Source organism: Silene latifolia, unplaced genomic scaffold, assembly GCF_048544455.1.
Source record: "Silene latifolia isolate original U9 population unplaced genomic scaffold, ASM4854445v1 scaffold_141, whole genome shotgun sequence".
Taxonomy (NCBI): Eukaryota; Viridiplantae; Streptophyta; class Magnoliopsida; order Caryophyllales; family Caryophyllaceae; genus Silene; species Silene latifolia.
In genome coordinates, this window is record NW_027413135.1 from 282,585 (window position 1) to 302,151 (window position 19,567).

Here is a 19,567-nt window from a genome sequence, read left to right on the forward strand (position 1 = left end):
TAATCACCCAAGTTATACCATTGATCTCCACTTAGGTTCCCCCTAAACCCTGGGGGGTCACTACTCACTCATCATGCTTAAACAAATACCAACAATTGATAAAAGACAAATAAACATGATGGAAAGCATGATATAAATTATAACAATAATAACAAAGAGAGAAATAAAAATGTAAACAATTGAAATAAAGACTAGAAAAGACCATTACCGAAATCATCTTTGGTTCCATATACCATGACGTTTTATTCCCTGACTCGGTGATATTATTGGTTAATTTCATTTTAAAGGGTGTTCTAACATTCTTTTCTTTTATTTATCATTTTTCTCATTTATTTACACTTGCAAACATATTAGTCATAATTCATAATCATCCTTGGTTCCTTATACCATGTTCGTTTAATCCGAGTACGATGACAAACTTGTCTAACTACAAAGAAATGAACTTAACATATTAGTTCATATCAAACATTTTCCTTTTACTTTTATTTCATTTTATTCTTATCCTTATCTCGATCATATCATATGTCATCCTTGTCTAACATATGTGTCATGTCGATTTAATTCGAGTACGATGACGAAATGGTTATGCATACATTTTTTACACATTTTACTATACTTTTCAAACTTGGAAATCCGACATCGAATATTACTAACATAATAGTAATTATTCCGAGTCATGCAAACAATACAAGTAAATCATTAATCGCAAAAACGGTCTTGATGACCTTTTCAACAAAAGGCGGTTTTTTTTAACGACCATTTAAAACGGTCCTTTTTTATAACCTTTTAAACAACCGGGAGAGGTCCCTTGGACCGCCCTATGGCTCGCGCCCCAAGGAACCTCCTGTTTTCCACATTTCAAATCTGGGCAGGCCTTGTTGCCTCACCGTATGGATCGCGCCCCAAAGGGGCTGCCTGGCATTGTTCTGTTTCATTTTTAGAACTTGTGTAGGACGATCCCGATTACGGTTATCCTGAATACATGACGGATCAGATTGACAAGTTTACGTTTTTACACTTTGTCATTTGACACCCTCTTCCAAACAAATGAATTGTGTTAAGCGCTGTAATCCGAATTTGGTAAATGGATGTTTAATTTCCATTTTCACATGCAAATCAATCTAAATCCAACTCGACATCAATTACATGATATTTGGATAAACAACCGACTTAGCACACTTTCACATGTTAGGTTAAACTTTTGGATGAGCATTCATGCATTTAAACCGTTTTATCAACTTTTGCACTTAGCAACCACGATCGATCAGTAGAGGCCGCTAACACGGGCAGGATTGGGTGTCCGATTAAAGGGCTTCCCAATACGTACCCTCACCCTTTACTCAGAACCTTTGGATAGTGGATGGCCTTATCCAGGGCGTACGAGAGTCATTCTAGCGATAGGATGCTAAAGGGGGACGAGTCCTTATCTTTAGTACCTATATCGAGCACCGCTTTTTTGGCTTGATTAACCAAGGTATAAAGTGGATTCGAACGATTTCCAAGCATCCCATAATTGCTTGGTGGCGACTCCGAACATCTCTGCATCGTTTCGAGACCTTCACCGAGACGAAACCGACCGGTTTAAAGCGATCCGGTCGAAAGCATTTCTACGCCTCCAAACATGGCTTTCCGACCGTTGGACGTCCACAGATTGGCTTGGCGTGCAGGTGGCTTATGTCCACGGACCGGCGGTAGCCCATGTCCACATTAGGACAGAATACAACACTGACAAAGGCAAAGCGTTTTCATACATCTATTTCTTATTCATTTCAACTTTGTACAAAAATTTCTACAAATTTTCTACCAGTTTACATGATGAATAATGTACATTTGTTTTGGTAATTAGCCTTATAGGAGTAGTTAATAGAGTGGTGGTTGTTGCATTTAAATCCCTTGGGTTATTAAGAGAGAGAAAAAAATGCCTAAAGATTTATCAAACTGGTTTTAAACATTTTCTAGTTTTAACCGAACCATGAGCATTGTAATAATTTGTATAAGACGAATCTAATAAGCAGCAAAAACTTATGGTAGCATTTCAGTCGGTGCATTTATTTGACTTCAAGCACAATTTTATTCATTTTCTTCAATTCTATAGGTTACTCACTACATGGTGAAACTTGGCCGCAGCTCATTCTACATGGCTTGCAAGTCAAAACCATCTTACCGGGAGTATGGTAAACTAGATCATCATACTCTCAAACAAAGATCAAAGAATTCTTACACCACTGGAAAGGACTGAGATCATTTGTACAGTAGGATGTGTTCAAATTACCCTTAATACACCAGTCACCATGCTGCTTCTATCTTCTATTAAATTAAAACACAAAAAAGTTTCTAGTTGCACAGTTTCTCATATTTTGTAGACCTTTAATCTAAGCATATCATACAGTATTTTCCACATTCTAATCAGAGGCGGAAGCAGCTTCAGAGAGTGACAAAAAGGTCGTTCAGTTGTACCCAACCATAAGCACATCGGTCCCTCAGCTTCTGTACTACTACAGCTGCGGGACTAACTATGGGATGGACTCGATCAAGCTCCTTTTCGGGTATTACCCTTGCTTTAATGTCAACCTACGCATTCCCAGTTTGGCAACAATTAGGAAACCAGAGGAGCTACTTAATTTTTCAGGTATTTGGAGAAAACATAAACAAACACACGACATACCTTCTCAATGCACCGAACAGTATCCAATATATGGCAAAAGTATGTTAGCTGCTTATAAAGATCCACCTCCGAATACTGTTGAACAACACATCATTAGCAGGTGGTACTCTGGCTTTTTATGTTCGCTGTTCACACAACATTATAATTTTGAAGTTACCTTTCTGACAAGACGACCATTGCAGTGAGGGTAATTTGGACAAATTGTTCCTCTTTCAGCATCTCCAATCACCCGCATGTTCAGGCTACGAGTCGTATACTTGCAAGTTTCATCATCACACTGCACACCACATGGGAATTTTAGCTGAATTCCTAAACAGTTTAAACCAAAAACTAAAAGATTACAGGCGTAGTTTTACCGTCATCAAGCCTCTGTAGTAGAGTGAAATGAACCCATCTGCTTGCCTCTTAATCTGACATCATAACTAATTAATTAGTTACCAGACACAAAAAACACCTATGACTCGGACTCCGTATGTTCATCGGACATGGATACATATAAAAGTGCCGGGCTCAAAATAACGCGATTATGTAGACATGGGGCTCTGTCCTAAGATGATAACAAATGATAATATGGGTGCCGGGTGCGAGGCAAAATGTTTGGAGTTTTTGGGGGTAAATAAGGAGATACATTGAGTAAGGCTTATGAAAAGTGAAATCATACTAAATATTTCAGACTCGGTTTCTCTACTATTTTTTTAACAAGACATCTGTATCTACTGTTGTCACGCGGTACTCTTCTTTTGGCTACTTTTAGGAGAAGGGTTAGCGTGGTAAGGGACAGGTATGACTTTCATACCGATATCCTTGAACATATATGTCAGTATGGGTACACTCTCAAGTAGAGAGCCGAAGTCACATAATTCACCACATGAACATTTCAAGGACTAGAAGTCTAGAACCAGTTTAGAAAGAATATCTAGGAAGATAGATGAGAACTAGATACCTGATTGGCAATCATCATAGGAGAAATTCTACCAACATCCCCTTCTTCTGGACACTTGGGGCACCGCAATCTTTGCCAGATATTGGAATCCGATTCCTCATTAGGTTTCTCTATGGTTAATTTACGCAAGGAACTAAAGATGCTTGGGCAATCAAAAGTGCTGGAGCAGCTAGGGCAAGACAATGTTAGGGGCTGACAACCATGATATCTGCAGCACCCACTATATACTCAATGGCTGTTTACAAGGTCTAAATCTTGTACATTCTTGAGGTAAACTAATGGCCCCAATAAAGTTAGAAACGGGACAATAAGCCATGAATAAAAACACAGAGATGCATACCTCTCCTCGTCACCAAGAGCACTCATTAGCAAGCTCGTATGATCATTGCTAGTGTCTTGGTGTGATTTACTGTGAAACTGAGTATTTATCAAGTCAGTAGCTTACAGCAATATACAGCCTAAAACTGGGGGGGGGGCAAAAAAAAAAAGGTAACCTTACCTTAGATGAATCGAGGCCCAGACAGTCAGCTAGACGTGCAGGGTCGGTACCCTGGATGGATGCACATAAACGGGAAACCACTGGATGAATCTGCACAGTGACACTCAGCTTTAGGAACATCTAGAAATTGAAATGGAAGTGTATAGCATCACATCAACTCCCCTATAAAATATTGTTTAGTACTCTCTCCATTCAACTCCACACTACCACTTTTCATTTTGTACACTATTTATAATTAAGCATTAAATTGCAATTTCCTCTCAATACATAAGTGAAAATATATTCATGTGGGATCACGTTTGATTCGTCTTTAGGAGTACATTATAAGTATCTAATTTTTATATTTTTTGCAAATACGTAGCTAAACGATATTTAGCACGTAAAACACGCGTTGACAAACGTGAAAAAGCAAAGTGGTAGTGTGGAGTTGAATGGAGGGAGTAGTATAGTAAAATCCTCAAATGATACCAGCCCAAAATGTATACAAGGAAAATATTTGTATTATTGTATCATGAATTTTTATATTGACAGCACAATATTTTATGATAATGACTTATATATGTGTTATAATGATTGAAAAAAAAAGTTATCAAAATAAAAATTTGCATGGTATAAACTGGATGCATTTTTTAGTTTGTGCTACTCGTTAAAGGGCTGGTTTTAGAACAATTTGTGTTGACATCAAGATGGTAACTGAAGTATCAGATCAAGAGTAAAACCTGTTGTGATAAATAATACTCTATGTCGATCATCCATGAAGAGTTGTCTCTTTTCAGTTCATCAGGATGCCTAGCTCGTTGAGCAATACTTGTGGAGGCACCTGCACTAATCTCCTGTCCAACAAAGAGTCAAGAAACTTGCTGTTTTTCCATCATTAGAAGAGCATCAGAGATTCAGATTCAACTAACCTGCTCGCAACAAATAATATACGGGACTGTATCTCCAGCAGAACAACCAGAAGTGTAACCATTCTGTTTTAGCCTCAATGCCACCTACAAATGATTTTAATGAAGCATTATGGAAAAACCGTCCAGTGAGGTTTGAGCTATGATTGTGAATTGTAGACGGGACATTTTGATGGCTCCAACAGATGAGATAATGCAACAAAGAGACGTTCGGTACAATCACCTGGACATGTGGTTGATTTTTGGCATCAGGGTAAGCTTCAGGTGGTTTTGTCAATGATTTTGTGATAATAAACTTCTCAAGACCCATTTGTCCATTCCTCATCTCCTCTTGTACCTGCATATATCACCTTGAGTGCTTAGTTTCACATCCAGAAAACTTCCAGCTAGATCGACATGACCCTAAGTTTCAATGCTGCATTTACATGGATTAATATAACTGCGCAAGTCTAACAAAAAAAGAGCATTCCAATAATCACTTCACCTTCAATAGATGTGTATGAATTGATTCCAGCACATCGTCACAAGACCTACAATGTATAAAAAACCCAAAATTGAGTTATCTTTATTGGAATTGTTGACTAGTGTACATGCTTTATATGGAGCAAGGAAAGGCATCTTGAAACTTGAGAAGAGATAAACCATACCCTCCTGAAAGTATCTGACTTAGGCAGTAGTCCCCGACTTCCTTAGATACCAAGCTCCAATCTCGACGTACAATATCTAGACCTTTCCGTTCTTTTACCTGTATTGACCAATAAATTTTACATTAGGACACATTTTTTTTCCGATTAACCAAGGAAGATTCTAAAGCAACCTCATATGTAGTTCCATCCCTGCGCTTTTCCACCTTGACAGCTGCATATTTTTTCTTCTTGAGAAGCAAAATCCTCTTGTACAGCCCATCGAGATCAATTTCCAAGCATTTATACTTCTTATTAACCTGAAGTCAATGTCAGGATTTTCAGGCTCACACAGAACAAGGACAAGGCAAGTGAGTGATTGCTTGATAAGCAGTGTCTGGTGTGAGATGGTTGTATGCACAGTGGACTGCACACAACCAAGCCATTACCCCTTGATAAGCAGTGTCTGGTGTGACGGTTGTATGCACACAACCAAGCCATTAAAAAAACCACCCACACCTTTTGCCCATTGAATCCAAAGCATATAGATGTTCGTTGCATTTTATGCGATAAAACAAGCCCTGTTTACATGACATAAGAAACTTTGCTATAGGACAAGAAAGATCACCTCTACGATGACTTTCTTAGAAATGACTTTTGCTTTTTCATAATCATCAAGTCCACTGTAGATCATGATTGAATCTGTATCGCCATAAATAACCTGGACAGATGGAAAATCAATATCAATGAAGCGGAGCAAAGTGACGGAGTTTAACAATAAGGAATGGGCAAACATCATAAGATTTAACCTCTAAGTTCAAAACATTCTGCACGAGGTCAACAGTACTTTGAAGAATTTCTCTCCCCTGCAAAAAAATCACGTCATTTTCGTAGAGTTGGAGATTAAACTGCATATAAACTTCTTGTATGACATAGTTTACAAGAGATTTTACCTGTAGTGTTATAAGCTCTGCGAGAGGTTTGGCATAAAATCTTGAGTTTGCAAAACCAAGGCATCCATACATACTGTGAAAAATAAACAAGTAGAAAAAAGAAATGGTTTATAAACCTGAATAACACAAACCAAAATGAAAAGCTCCCATCATAGAAAGAGAATGATAAAGAGTAACCTGTTTGCAGTTAGCTTTAGTGCTTGCTGTTGTAAGTCAAATTGATCACGCTTAACACCAGATGCTCGACTAAGCCAGGACTTCACCATTTTCCTTCTCTCAACCAAATTCTTAAGCAACTGTTGAAACATAAAAGTGACAATATCTGTGAGAAAATAAGCTGAAAATTATGGAAGACAAGGCCATATATCATCTGATGAAGAACAATAATAAGGAATATCTGGCAAAACAATAAAAGCTGATAATTATCAAAACCTCTTCATCAAAGCCATCTGATCAGCCTGGCATTTCAAATGCAAAAATTAAAGGACTTCAATTACATCAAAAGAAAAGAGGGAATAGGCTCTACACTTATACAAGCAAAACACATATATAAACTTACAACCAGGGACACGCCCACAAGAAGGAGACAAATCCAATTCATAAGTCAGAAGAAAGTTTCACACCTAAACCAATTACAGGGGCTGGAGTAACTCATTGAGTCTTTAGTTTGATGATATGATCAACTCCCCCACATCTTTCAATGTGAGATATTCATTGTAGACACACCACATAGTAGAAGCTATTTTAACAGCTATGAATACAGAAACCAGCTATACCTCGGGGAGAACTCCTGCCTTCTCAAACGATGGCAGACGTGGTGCTGATCCATCAGAATATCTTTCAACAGTCGTAAAACAGATATTGTATTCCTAAGGGAACATGATACGTGTCAAACACTTTATCTCATAAGAATGTGTGAAACAATGTGGAAGGAGAAATTTGACAAACCTGAATGATTGAAGGATAGAGACTGTTAAAGTCCAAAAGCAACACATATTTGTCGTATAAACCTTTTTTGGGTTCCAAAACCAATCCACCGGCATATGCTGGACCTTTCCTGCCTTTGCCCTGATCTTCATTTGGGCCCTCATTCTCAACAACTGAGTCATTAATATCTGTATCGTCACCATTACCTAGTTTTCGTTTTGTTAATTTGCTCTCCTTTGAGTCCTTTCCACGAGAAGAATACTTGTCCGGAACTATAAATTTCTTAGCATGAAAAGCATGTAACAGAAGATATTCCACCCTTTGTGCTCTAGCACCCTAAAAGCAGGAAAAATAGTGGACAATAATGAGGACTAGCCCTGGCAGTAGCTAAGGTATGTACAGGCAGCAGAACAATTCAAAACTAACTTGAAGGGTCTTTCCCCACAGATTGCCACTGATATTGGTAAGCTGGCGAGTAAGTGGGAGAATGTTCAAGTGAAACATGATTTCCATGGACAACCATGCATCTGTCTCATTGCATTCAACCTGTAACCAAGGAAACAAATCAGTATAAATAGGTAAGATTCACAATCATCATAATCATCCTTACAATCACACTTATGTTGCTCTCTTATGCCTACTGTTATATAAAAAGCATGTAAGAGAATTCACAAATGCACTTTAATGATGAAGGAGATTAAAAAACAAATAAAAGCATAGCATACTAGGTTGAAAAGAGAGCTGGCTGTTTGATACATTCCAGGAATATCATGCGGTGCAATCTCCTTTCTTTCTTTGTTCAGCTGAGTTTTTGCTAGATGCGTCAGAGAAAAGCTCACCTACAAGAGAAACGCAGCTAAGAAGCCAGGCATAATAAAAGTTAAAAAGCTCTTGTAGATAGAACAAAAATAGTTTACCTCTTTTAATAGGTCACGGGAACACAAAAACGTATCACATAAGAGCCGACCAGCAATACAAGACATTATTCCCGGGCTTGCTCCAGAACCGAAAGCAACACTTCCCTTAGTCAGCTTAGGCATTACTGATCTTTTGAGACGACCTATTTTAGACCACATACCGCTTGGTACTCTGCAGGCCTGCAGATTTGGACATAGCAGCTTGTCATCCTAGCTGCAACAGTGTATGATGTATACCAAGTACCAACCAAGATAAAGGACTTCGAAGACACGACTAGGAAGGGTTATAATAAACAGCTACTTGAAGAACAAAGATAATTTAGCAGAAAATGCAACATACTCCAAACCTTATTGAATACGGAGTACTACATACATCTAGTTTTATCCTTCACATGCTCCTTATTCAATAATAGTAGGTATAAGTGCAATTAGGTGATTACCAACCTGTGCTCTATGAAGAAGGACATCTAGATCAAATCCCGAAATGTTATGACCAACAAGAATATCACTGTCCAGCTTAGACATCTCCAACATCAGACGCTGCAACAATTCACTTTCGCTGCAAAAATGCTCAATGAATTAGTGTAACAAAACGCTAATTTTCAAACTTCAAAGCATGCATATTGAAGGTTTAAAGCTTACAAATCAAAGTCATAGACAAACTGTCACTTTAATTAGAAATATACCCTAAAAACACACCCGCGTTCATAATGCAGAACCGTAGCTTTTGAATTTTTCTCTTTAACTTCTGTAGTGAATCCCACAGGCCAAATACCACCTTCAAGCCTCCTCACAACTGTAAAATGGCTAAGCAAACCACGTGTCTTCCACTCCGAATTACACATTGGAATGTCAATCTGGAGACAGAATGAGCAATGAGCCAATGATGCAATTCAACTAACTTGCTTGGCTTGGTTATATCTATGTATCAAAAGGACTAGTCTAATCTACAAACAACTAAAAGTTTTAAATGCAACATAACTACATAAGTACTGCAAGTTGCAAGTATAGCTGGCAACTCTTGACAAAATTTTATTCTGCTATCTAGTTCTCAATTAGCTAACAGTATGCACAAGTAAATCAGCTATTCAGCTCAATGTTTCCATAATCCCAGAACTTGGAACATAGTAACAATCTACCAAACTGGAACATTGAAAAGATTAATATATCTCATGCCAAAGTCACAGTGAATGTAGTTCACAAACGAGCCAACTGGATATGGTACACTCCAGATTTTTGTCTATAATTTAGTACGGTAATGAGTAAATTGTGGTTAAGCATACGTGTTCTAAGCACCAGAACATAGTAAATTCATATATATACGTAGCTAACAAAGTTAATATGTTGATTTGTAAAATTGTGGTTAGCATGGATGCTTCAAAAGATTCTGCTTATGGCGAGGTAAGGCCTTATGTTGATATGTTATATGTATGTAGCTTTACCCGCATGTTAAAAATAAAGAGATGTTTCCAAATGACCAATGACCAAATGAATATACGAGATTGAGAACAAATGAGAAACAAGACCTAGACACTACCATAAAGCAGTATACCGCACATTAAATCGACTAAAACCTGAGCCATACCTTGGCTCCACTACATGAGATAATGGAAGCTGAAATGACTTCATTAGCATTATTTTTCTCGTTGACAATGGTTTTCAGGTTGATTGCAGTCACAATAACTGGAGGTATTTCGGCTGTGTTCTTTGTGGAAGTTGACACCTTGATTTCCTTGGGACATTCAACAGTTACCTCAAATTTGCACCAACTCACCTGTCCAAAAGCAACTTTAAATATCCAATTCTAAAACGTAAGTGGTAAACTCCATTATGTCACAACTTCGTAACTTACCCTTTGATTGGAAGAGCTGGAAAACTTAGAGATTGACAGCCAAGATGGCCCCTTGACCTTCCTTTTGACCAGAAAGAGTTCCAGAGCACTGTAGCAGATACGCCCCAATTATTTCGTGTCATAAATAGTCCAAAAGATAATTATCAAACGACAAAAGAAATGTGACGTACAATGTCACAGAGATTTAAGGAGTTAATATTCAACATGATTTATACTATGATTCTGGTGTAAGCCGCCAACAGCAAGACAGACAAATTTAATTATTATTGTGAGTACCAGCTTCAAGAGAATTGTGTGTGAGAAGAGTTGAGAACAATACATCTTTCTACAGTGAAGTAAAGCATTAAACATTTATTTTGGGCTCTTCATCTTAAGTAAGCAATGCTATAAACCATTATCAGGATGAAAATTGAAGTGCTTATAAAAGGCAAATTCAAATGATGATAGTACCAATATTCAGAAAACTGACTAAAGAAATCATTACAAGCGAAAGTCTCGGAGAAAAGGGACAAGAATCATGCAGAACTAAACTGAATTGGAAATTTCAACTTCAGCCTTACTGACAATCAAGAGATCAAGTAACAGTATTCTTGGCTATTTCGTATCAAATGCTAAATTGCAACATGGCACTAAATATCACCCATAGATGTTAAAAGCTGTCTTCTGAGGTCATTTACTTACCGTGTGTGAGTACCTAGAACTGCACCAAAACTGTCTCCTTTAAGATCTGGTGGGAGAGGAGGGTCCTGCAGGTGCAGACAAAAATACGTTACCCTTGCTACATTTGTGTAAAGTTAATAATACTCTAAACTTGCTAATTCAGAAAAACCATACCTTGAACGGATAGTTGATCTTAAGCATATAATTTTCCCCAGCAGGAATGTCAGAGCGCTCAAACGCATAGCTCTTCTATAGCAAATTAACACAATTTCAACTGACCACCTTTGATGCTCACGAAACAGCACATTTGCTAATTGAACAAAATTCAGACAGAAATTTCAAACCTTAACCGGCGTCATACTGAATGTAGAGACATTGAGGTCTATCAAACTTTTGGCAATTTCACTTTTCAATCCTGAAGCCACTTCCTAATAAAACATTCAAACGAAAACAATCAAAAAATCGACATGAAGGCACTACTACACTATCATCTACATGGATAATCAACTTACATGAAGTTTAGAACGAAATTCTCCTATAGAAATTTTAGAATCTGCCAAATCTTTCTCCAACTTCAAGACCACCTCATTATGAAAAACAGATTCATTTGGTATCGCATACACACATCTCTGAATATTCTTAACGACTACACAGCAACTTTGATATACATTCCCTGCTTTCACCTTTAACATCATATAATCAATAAATCAGCAATCAATCATAAAACAAGAAACTCATACTTTCGAAATTTCAAAACAAAAATTTGATAACTTGAATAGACATACTTTGCCAAACAGATAAATGTTACCAGCATCAGCACCATAAATCTCCTCATATGCATCAAGTATATAAAAAGGCAATGATCCATCAGCCTCCACCACAAACTCAGGGTTCTCCTCGTGTTCTAATCCAACAACATTACTGTCCCCTACACCGCCATTCATCGCCTGCCATTCAGACGACGCACTGAAAGTCTGACCCTTTTCCTCCTTAATCTTAGCATTGAATTTAAAAACCTTCCCAATTTCCTTCTTTTGCTCCACCTTGACCTTCGTCTCAATCACACCCTCCAATTCAGCCACTTTACCATCGCCATTCACATAAACATCCTCAACCTTATTTTCGACATTCAAATCATCTTTAATTTCAACCTCCTTTCGCTCCTCATCATTAACTATCTCCACATTTTGCACCAAATCCAAATCATCATTCCTAAAATTACGATTATCATCTTCGGTCTTTCTGCAAACATTACTCACAACGGATTGCTTCTCAGACACAACTCCACCGAATCCTAACCCTAACCCTAAATTCCTCGACTGCGGCCGCCTTCTTCTCTCCCTATCAGTATCATCAGCAGCAAACTCAGCAAGAACATCTTCAACAACACTATCACTCGCCAAATTACCGCGATTGGACTTATCCTCACACCTCTTCTTAAGCACATTACTAGTAAACATCGCCGAAATCTTCTGTTTCCCCATTAACGAAGCAGCAGCAGCTGAAAGCGCAGCGGAATTAGCCGAAACCTTCTTCTTCTTCTCATTCTCATTCTCCTTCGTCCTCTTCTTCTTCAACTTCCCGAACTCCGACTCTTCGCCGCCCTCATCGTCATCATCGGATGACAACGGGGCAGTGGACTTTGTCCAATCCTCCTCCTCGCCATCATCGAAGTAGCCGTCGCCGACGATGAAGTTACCGAACTCCTTGCGGCGCTTGGAAACGAGGTCTTTGTACTCGTCTTCTTCGACGGTGTCGTAAATCGGGTTTTCTAATCGGATTTGGCAGGCTGGACGGGATTCGCCCTTGCGGATTGCCTTGAGACGCTCTAAGGCTTGGGATCGGGCCGTGGCGGAAGCAGTGGTGGTGCCGTTGCGACGTCTGCCGGAGTGTTCGCCGTCCATTTTTGTGATTAGGGTTATTGTGTCACTGTTAGGGCAGAGCAAAAAATCCGATTATCCAAACTGATCCGATATCCGATCCGAATCTGATCCGAATGTTTGAATATCTGATCCGAAAGTTAAGTTTGGTTTGGATATCTGATCCGAAATTTTTGGTTTTGGTTTGGATATGGATATTAGAATTAAAACATTTGGATATCCGATCCGATCCGAAACTATAGTTTTCTAGTATAATTTCGAGAAAATAAAATTTTATTTGATACAACAACTTAATTAATGTTTAAAATATTAGAGAAATATCTAGGTGGTACTTAAATTTTATGTCGAGAATATTGGAATAAGAATACTAAAGAAAATCATCATGTAGGACTATGAATATAATCGTGTTTCAAACTTAATTTTAAAGTAAATTCTAAAGTATGGATATCCGCATCCGATCCGATTGTTTTGGATACCCGAACATTGGATATCCGAAACATTTGGTTTGAATATTGGTTATCTAATTTCAGGATTTTTAATATGGATATCCGATCCGAACTAACACTTTGGATCAAATACCCGATCCGTACTCTGCCCTAGTCACTGTGTGTGGTGTGATTTGGGGGAAATGGGGGTTTGAGATTTATGTGAAAGTAGTGGCGGGAAGTGGAGGGTTTTGGCGGGAAAATCAATGCTATATTGTCATGGTGATTCATGATTTGGGCTTGGGCCGTTTGTGATGATGATTCAAAGAATGTCGAATAAGGCATGTGACCGGTTTAATCTCGGAGCCTCCATCCAGAATATATCTCTCTCTTTTAGGAGTAGTAATCCAGTTCTTTTGGATTTAAAATCACTACATATAAATTTAGTTTTACAAAATTCAGCTTATGTAAGTTTTGTTCAACTCATGTAAGTTTAGTTTAGAAATGTTTGACTCTTTTAAATTTAGTTGAGCTTCTATAAGTTCACTTCAATTCGTACCCATTTTTTTATAAGTGTCGTTCAGCTCTGATTAATTAAGTTCAGAAAAGTTTAGCTCTTATAAATTCAGTTCAGGAAAGTTGAACTTCTATAAATTTCGTTCAACTACTATAATGTCATAATGTCCTACGATCAAACGATTTGGAACACGAAAAACCCAAAACAAATCATTAATAGAGTAGCATTTATTTTATGACTTTCAAACTTTTCAAATATATCGGTTATCATTATCGAACGCCGAGTTATATAAACGAAAACTAAAAACTAAATAGTTGTAAGAGTTTACATTTAGGTTTAATTAGTAATGATTTTGTCTCACGAAGGATCAGGTTATCAAGTTATTATAATCAAATCAATTTCGATATAAATCTTGGATAAATTAAGTGCAATTTGTCAACTTTGTATTTGTACTAAGATACTGATACGACTGTTCAATCCCAAGATTGATAGGTCGTAAAAGACTAGAATCTGTGGCGATTGGGGTAGAGAAAATCACCTAGAATTCAAGCTAAAACGATCATAAAAATAGACGAAGGAGATGAAGGATAAATGGAAGCGATAGGCAGAGGCTTTGTCATTCAATAATTTCTGGATTATTACAATATTAGGGAAATGGGCTTATATATAGCTAATAGAAGACAAAAGTAAAGAAAATAATTTAGCAGAGTTATTGAACTACCCTTGTTGATAATTTCGGTATGTATCATTATCCACCTCTTAAAATGATCCTTGCCCTCGAGGATCAAAGATAAGTGACATTTGGAGAATAGGTAGAATATGGCACTTCTACCCGAATAAAAAACTCTCTTCATGTGTGCATTTATGAATTTTATCCTCGATAACCCTCGTGGATCAAAGACATAATGGTGATTGTCTTCGTAGGTCTTTTCTTCAAGATTGTTGCCTTCATATTGATATGCTAGCTGATTCTTCATCTCCGGCCAATAATCGTAACTTCCACCTGGACCAAAAATAAAAGAACTAATTGCCATGATCATAGGAAAGTAGTAGCTACTTGTTGTACATTATTTCCCCATCTTGAATTCTCCTTAAACAACATAAAGATTGACATGATATTGAGACCCTTCATACCACCAAGATAAAAGACGCGAAAGAGTATAGTGTAGGCGATAAATTAGCTCGAAGCATCAGCTGCTATAAATATGTCGTCACATGCTATAAAAAACAAAATCATCATGCTGAAATTTAGTACGTGGATCATAACTTACAAAAGTTATGAAAACAAGGCTATTACAATTAGCAAGGATGAATATGTGCAATATCAACTCCAGTTGATCAACTCCAAAAGCAGATGGCGTAAATTTCACAATCATCATAATCTTAAGGTCATAATCACTCACTTGAAAACTTAGCTTACAACATTTACCAATACAGCCTACATGGCCGTATTGCGATAGCTGCAATGGTACACACACCTCTATCTGACTGAAAGTTGCAGCAATAGTGAGCAAACATATATTCACCATAATATATAACTAGTGTAGTTTCCGCGCAAATGCGCGGCTTTTTAGATAATAATGTAGAAAGACGTTAAATGTTATATCTTGGTAAACATGCTTAAGCAGTATAATAAGATAGAGTATTTGATAGTTTTCACACCAAATAAGATTAACGTTTTAACTGAACCTAATTATATAAATTACTTCATTATTAAATACAATAAAATTATATTTATAAATGATTAAATTTTTCAAAGGAATAACCTCAAGTAATGACTTAATTATACAATAAAATTAGAGAAAAAAATGATTAATTTCATAAGGTACATTCGAAAATTTTTCGGAAAATTTAACTAAAAATTTCATTGGCCAGGGGAGCGACCGCCCCTGCTAGCCCCCTAACTCCACCACTGTTTGCATCAAAAGACAAAACATGATTATGAAAAAAGAAAATGTCCAGCATATTTTGTCTCATACGTACATGTACGTATTATTAATGCAATCCATATATAACAAAATCAAAATATTTCATTAATGTGTGCTTAACAACCCATCTACTACATATGGGTAGCTTTCAAAAATTAAAAATTAGTAGTATTATCTCCTATTTATGGTATAGCATTAATATTATATAATTATGATATAATGTGAGGAGTGATGACCAATCATAGAGTATGAGTGATGACCAATCATAGAGCATTTCACTTGGGCAAAATTTTTTTAAAGAATTCTTACTCTTTTAGTGTAAGAGAGATATTTTGCTCTATTGTACTCCGTATTTTGAGATGAAACAAAAAAAATGAAAGGGAAAAGTAACCAAAGAGAATTTAGTAAAGCTATATATGAAGTGTGTATTTTTATGAAAGTACTTTTTTTTTACCATAAAACTACAGATTTTATTTTATAATTCTCTCCAAAAATTTTAATGATTTTATTTTTGTCACGGTAATAATAGTATGTGTTAAATTATTTTCTATAACATTATTAAAAGCTTAGCAACCTTTAGTTTATACTTTAATACCAATTTTGTTTTACTATAATGAAAAAAAATTATAATTTTTAATTTAATTAAAAGATTATAGTATAATTATAATTATAATATGATTATATTTTAAGGAAAAGATAATAGTTTAATTGTTTTCTTATTAAGGTTGATGCATTTGGGAGGGAAAACTAAGAGAATTTTTATTCTCTTAGTAATAGGGGGGATTTACTTGATTTTGCTACGTGACATTTAGTTGCTCTAGCATTCCACATACTGGTACTCTTCTAGTAGTTTGTTCCGTCTTCAATCACTAGCCTAACCCAACATTTCATTAATATAACATTCTCGTTTGAAATTTCAGTTTCTACATCATGACGAACTACAACCAAGAAATCTCTTGACACATAATTTCCTTACCAACTCAACGCAATCACAATGGTTGTAACACCCCGTATTTTATAATAATATTTTATTATAAAATATTTTATTAAATTAATTATTTCGGAATTTAATAATGTATTTTGGAAATATATATTTATCGCTTCCGTTCTCTATTTTATTATTCAATTAGTCTTGTTGAAGACGGGTCGGAGCAAGTGACGGATAATGCCACTCAGAAAACGGATAGGGGGACAAGGTGGGAACACCCCATGTGCTTCCCTATCTCCTCTATTTGGGTTATTTGTGAGGGCAAATGGTATCCGTCACTCTGGAGTGACGGATACGTGCCGTCACAAATGAGATTTTGTGTTTATTATTTCTCATTTTAATCTACTTTTGGAAGGGTTAAAATGTCCGGGCACGATTTGATTATTTTAATTTAATAATTACTTTTCTTATATAAGCTGTCCTTACGTTTTAATATGATCCAATCGGATTTATAATCAGATAATCCATTGTATGAGCTAATGGACCCAAAGCCCATTAGTTAATCTCCTTATAAATAAAATTAACCTAACAAGCAACTAGGTAAACCTATTTTGGTTTCACGCGTAAAAGTGCCGCACGGCTAGACCTGGCAAACGGGTCAACCGGGTCGGGTTCGGGTCGGGCCAGTTTGGGTCGGGTCATTTCGGGTTTCTCAAATTTTCGGATTAGTTCGGATCGGGTCAGTTCATTTCGGGTTCCGGGTCTATTTCGGGTTTGTTGGTCGGGTGTGTTTCGGGTCAAGCGGGTCGGGTTAATTCGGGTCAGGCCATTTTCGGGTCAAAGATTAAGAGAAGAGAGGCATTTCAAGTCTATTAGGGTCAATTAAAGTTATATTTTGTCGGGTCATTTTCGGGTTGAGTGGTTTCGGATTGGTCATTTCGGGTCGGGTCTGTTACGGGTCCATGAAAGCTCGGGTCATTTTCGGGTCGGGTCGGGTCACTTCGGGCTTCGGGTGACATTCGGGTTTAGTAATTCGGGTCAATTTCGGGTCTCGGGTCATCCTTTTCGGGTCGGGTCAACCGGGTCGGGTTGATTTTGCCAGGTCTACGCACGGCTTTCCTCTATTTCTCTCTTTTGTTCTCTTTTCTCCCTTTGACTCCATTGTTGAATATATTTCCTTCTTCCCAATTCAAAAGAAAATTATATTTTCACAATCCTTGCTCTTACCTTTACAATAATTTATTCTCCAAATATTTTTATGAGAATTATTTGTATGGATCTTTAGACCTACCTTTAAGGTCTCTTATTTTAATGGATAAAGAAGAAGAAGAGTCTTTTATGGTATTTTCATGGATTTGGATTCGTGCGCCTTTGATGTCGGTTTTGGGGATATTCACACGTGTTGGAGGCAAGGATTTGTTGGTCGTGTCTTTCATGGAGGTTTTCATTATTTTGCATCATTAATTGCTAAAAAGGTAACTAGGTGTTTCTCTTTTAATTGTGTTTATGCCAATTGATGTAATTAATATGATTTAATGATTGTTTTACATGATTGGTACATGTTTGATTATTTGTTATCATGATTAAATATGTTTCGCATGGTTGTATACGTTTTATTGCATTAATTACATGTCATATGTTGTTTATGTGTTTATTATGGGTGTCATGAGCGTAAATATGGTTTACGAATAAACCCTAGTGACGGCATGATAGGCGCCAAGAGTGCTCTCCGAAGTTATAGCTAAAGCTAGTATAACCTTGATGATGATTCAAGTGTTATAGCTGAAGTTATAGTACAACTTTGGGTTGTTACTCAAGTTATGGCTGTTTGAGGTATAACCTTGGAAATATGAATTCAAGGTTATAGCTGAACCTATTATAACATTGAAGTGCGAGTCAAGGTTATAGCTGTAACTAATGTAACCCTGGGATTATGGCTCAAGGTTATGGTTGACGCTAGTATAACTTTGAGTTTCGTGTCAAGGTTATGGTTGGGGTTACTGTAACTTCAAAGGTATTTGTTGAAGTTATAGTCGAGGTTAGTATAGCTTCACGTCTAAAGTTCGTGTTATGGTTAAGGTTACTATAACATTGATCATTAGTAGTTGTTGCGTATATAGAGTTATACCCAATTGTAGTATAACATTGTGTTAGCTTATGTCTTTGGTTACTCTATTCACATGATAAGTAGTACAGTCGGTTACACTGTTCTATGGTTTGAGTCGTGGTGTTTGTTCATGCTTTGTTGGTGCTGTCAGTTGTACTGTGCACTTGTTATTTGGTTGGTTGTATAGATGACGATAGTATCAGTTATATACTATCGGAATGAACAAACGCTACCCTTCTGGTATTCTTATGGTCTATGGTCGGGGGGGTAGTAGAGGCAGTTCGTTATACGCTCTGTTCCCCGAGTGTCGTTCGGTGTAGCAGAGGCAGTTCGTTATACGCTCTATGTTTCATCGAGAGGTCTGGCCAGGTCTTAGGCATGTAGGCAGTGGTTATACGCTACACATAGTGTAGATGCAGTTCGTTATACGGTCCACAGTGGATGCAGTTCGTTATACGGTCCATACCGATTATGGAGGCAGTTCGTTATACGCTCCATGTCTAGAGGCAGTTCGTTATACGCTCTAGTGGTTAGAGGCAGTTCGTTATACGCTCTAACGACGTTCATTCTATACAGTGTGTTTGTAGCTAGGGGCAGTTCGTTATACACTATAGTGGTTGGAGGCAGTTCGTTATACGCTCCATTAGTCAGAGGCAGTTCGTTATACGCTCTGAGGGTTGTTTGGTTTGGTTGTGGTTACATCGAGTATGATTGTCCTAAGTTTCTACATGGCGTCGTAACATGGGTTGTTGTCATGTGTCGTCTCATGTGGTTTAATTTGGAGTTATTGATTAGCTGGTTGTCCTAATATGTTCTTGTTTGATGGTAAGTTGATGAT

The 19,567-nt window shown here is 37.2% G+C and overlaps 1 protein-coding gene across 3 annotated transcripts; it reads right to left on the minus strand.

Annotated features, from left to right (window-relative positions):
- Window positions 1-2,170: 2,170 nt before the first annotated feature.
- LOC141637735 (DNA polymerase alpha catalytic subunit-like) lies at window positions 2,171-13,434 on the minus strand. 3 transcript variants are annotated; one of them, XM_074447178.1, is made up of 32 exons: window positions 13,429-13,434; window positions 11,730-12,873; window positions 11,457-11,627; window positions 11,289-11,372; window positions 11,119-11,193; window positions 10,966-11,030; window positions 10,285-10,372; window positions 10,018-10,206; window positions 9,132-9,289; window positions 8,877-8,991; window positions 8,433-8,612; window positions 8,241-8,354; window positions 7,942-8,061; window positions 7,537-7,851; window positions 7,365-7,457; window positions 6,766-6,884; window positions 6,589-6,661; window positions 6,445-6,501; window positions 6,264-6,356; window positions 5,830-5,955; window positions 5,660-5,757; window positions 5,497-5,542; window positions 5,236-5,349; window positions 5,016-5,099; window positions 4,827-4,940; window positions 4,108-4,197; window positions 3,949-4,025; window positions 3,609-3,816; window positions 3,022-3,075; window positions 2,823-2,942; window positions 2,666-2,740; window positions 2,171-2,571 (listed from the first exon to the last, which is right to left on the minus strand). In XM_074447178.1, exons 2-32 carry the CDS (start codon window positions 12,846-12,848, stop codon window positions 2,425-2,427), a joined length of 4,581 nt encoding a protein of 1,526 aa, XP_074303279.1. In that variant the 5' UTR covers window positions 12,849-12,873; window positions 13,429-13,434; the 3' UTR covers window positions 2,171-2,424. The 3 variants fall into 3 exon arrangements, with proteins under 3 accessions (XP_074303279.1, XP_074303280.1, XP_074303278.1); XM_074447179.1 differs by lacking the exon at window positions 13,429-13,434 and having other exon boundaries at window positions 11,119-11,190; window positions 11,730-12,900; XM_074447177.1 differs by lacking the exon at window positions 13,429-13,434 and having other exon boundaries at window positions 11,730-12,900.
- Between the last annotated feature and the right edge of the window lie 6,133 nt (window positions 13,435-19,567).

Bases quoted from the DNA above. Each gene is read 5' to 3' on its own strand.
- LOC141637735 (XM_074447178.1), bottom strand. From the start codon at position 12,848: ATGGACGGCGAACACTCCGGCAGACGTCGCAACGGCACCACCACTGCT. The intron at 8,992-9,131 runs GTGTGTTTTTAG...GCATTTTTGCAG, and splicing joins GTTCTGCATTATGAACGCGG to CGAAAGTGAATTGTTGCAGC. The intron at 6,662-6,765 runs GTTACTCTTTAT...TATTTTTCACAG, and splicing joins CTAAAGCTAACTGCAAACAG to TATGTATGGATGCCTTGGTT.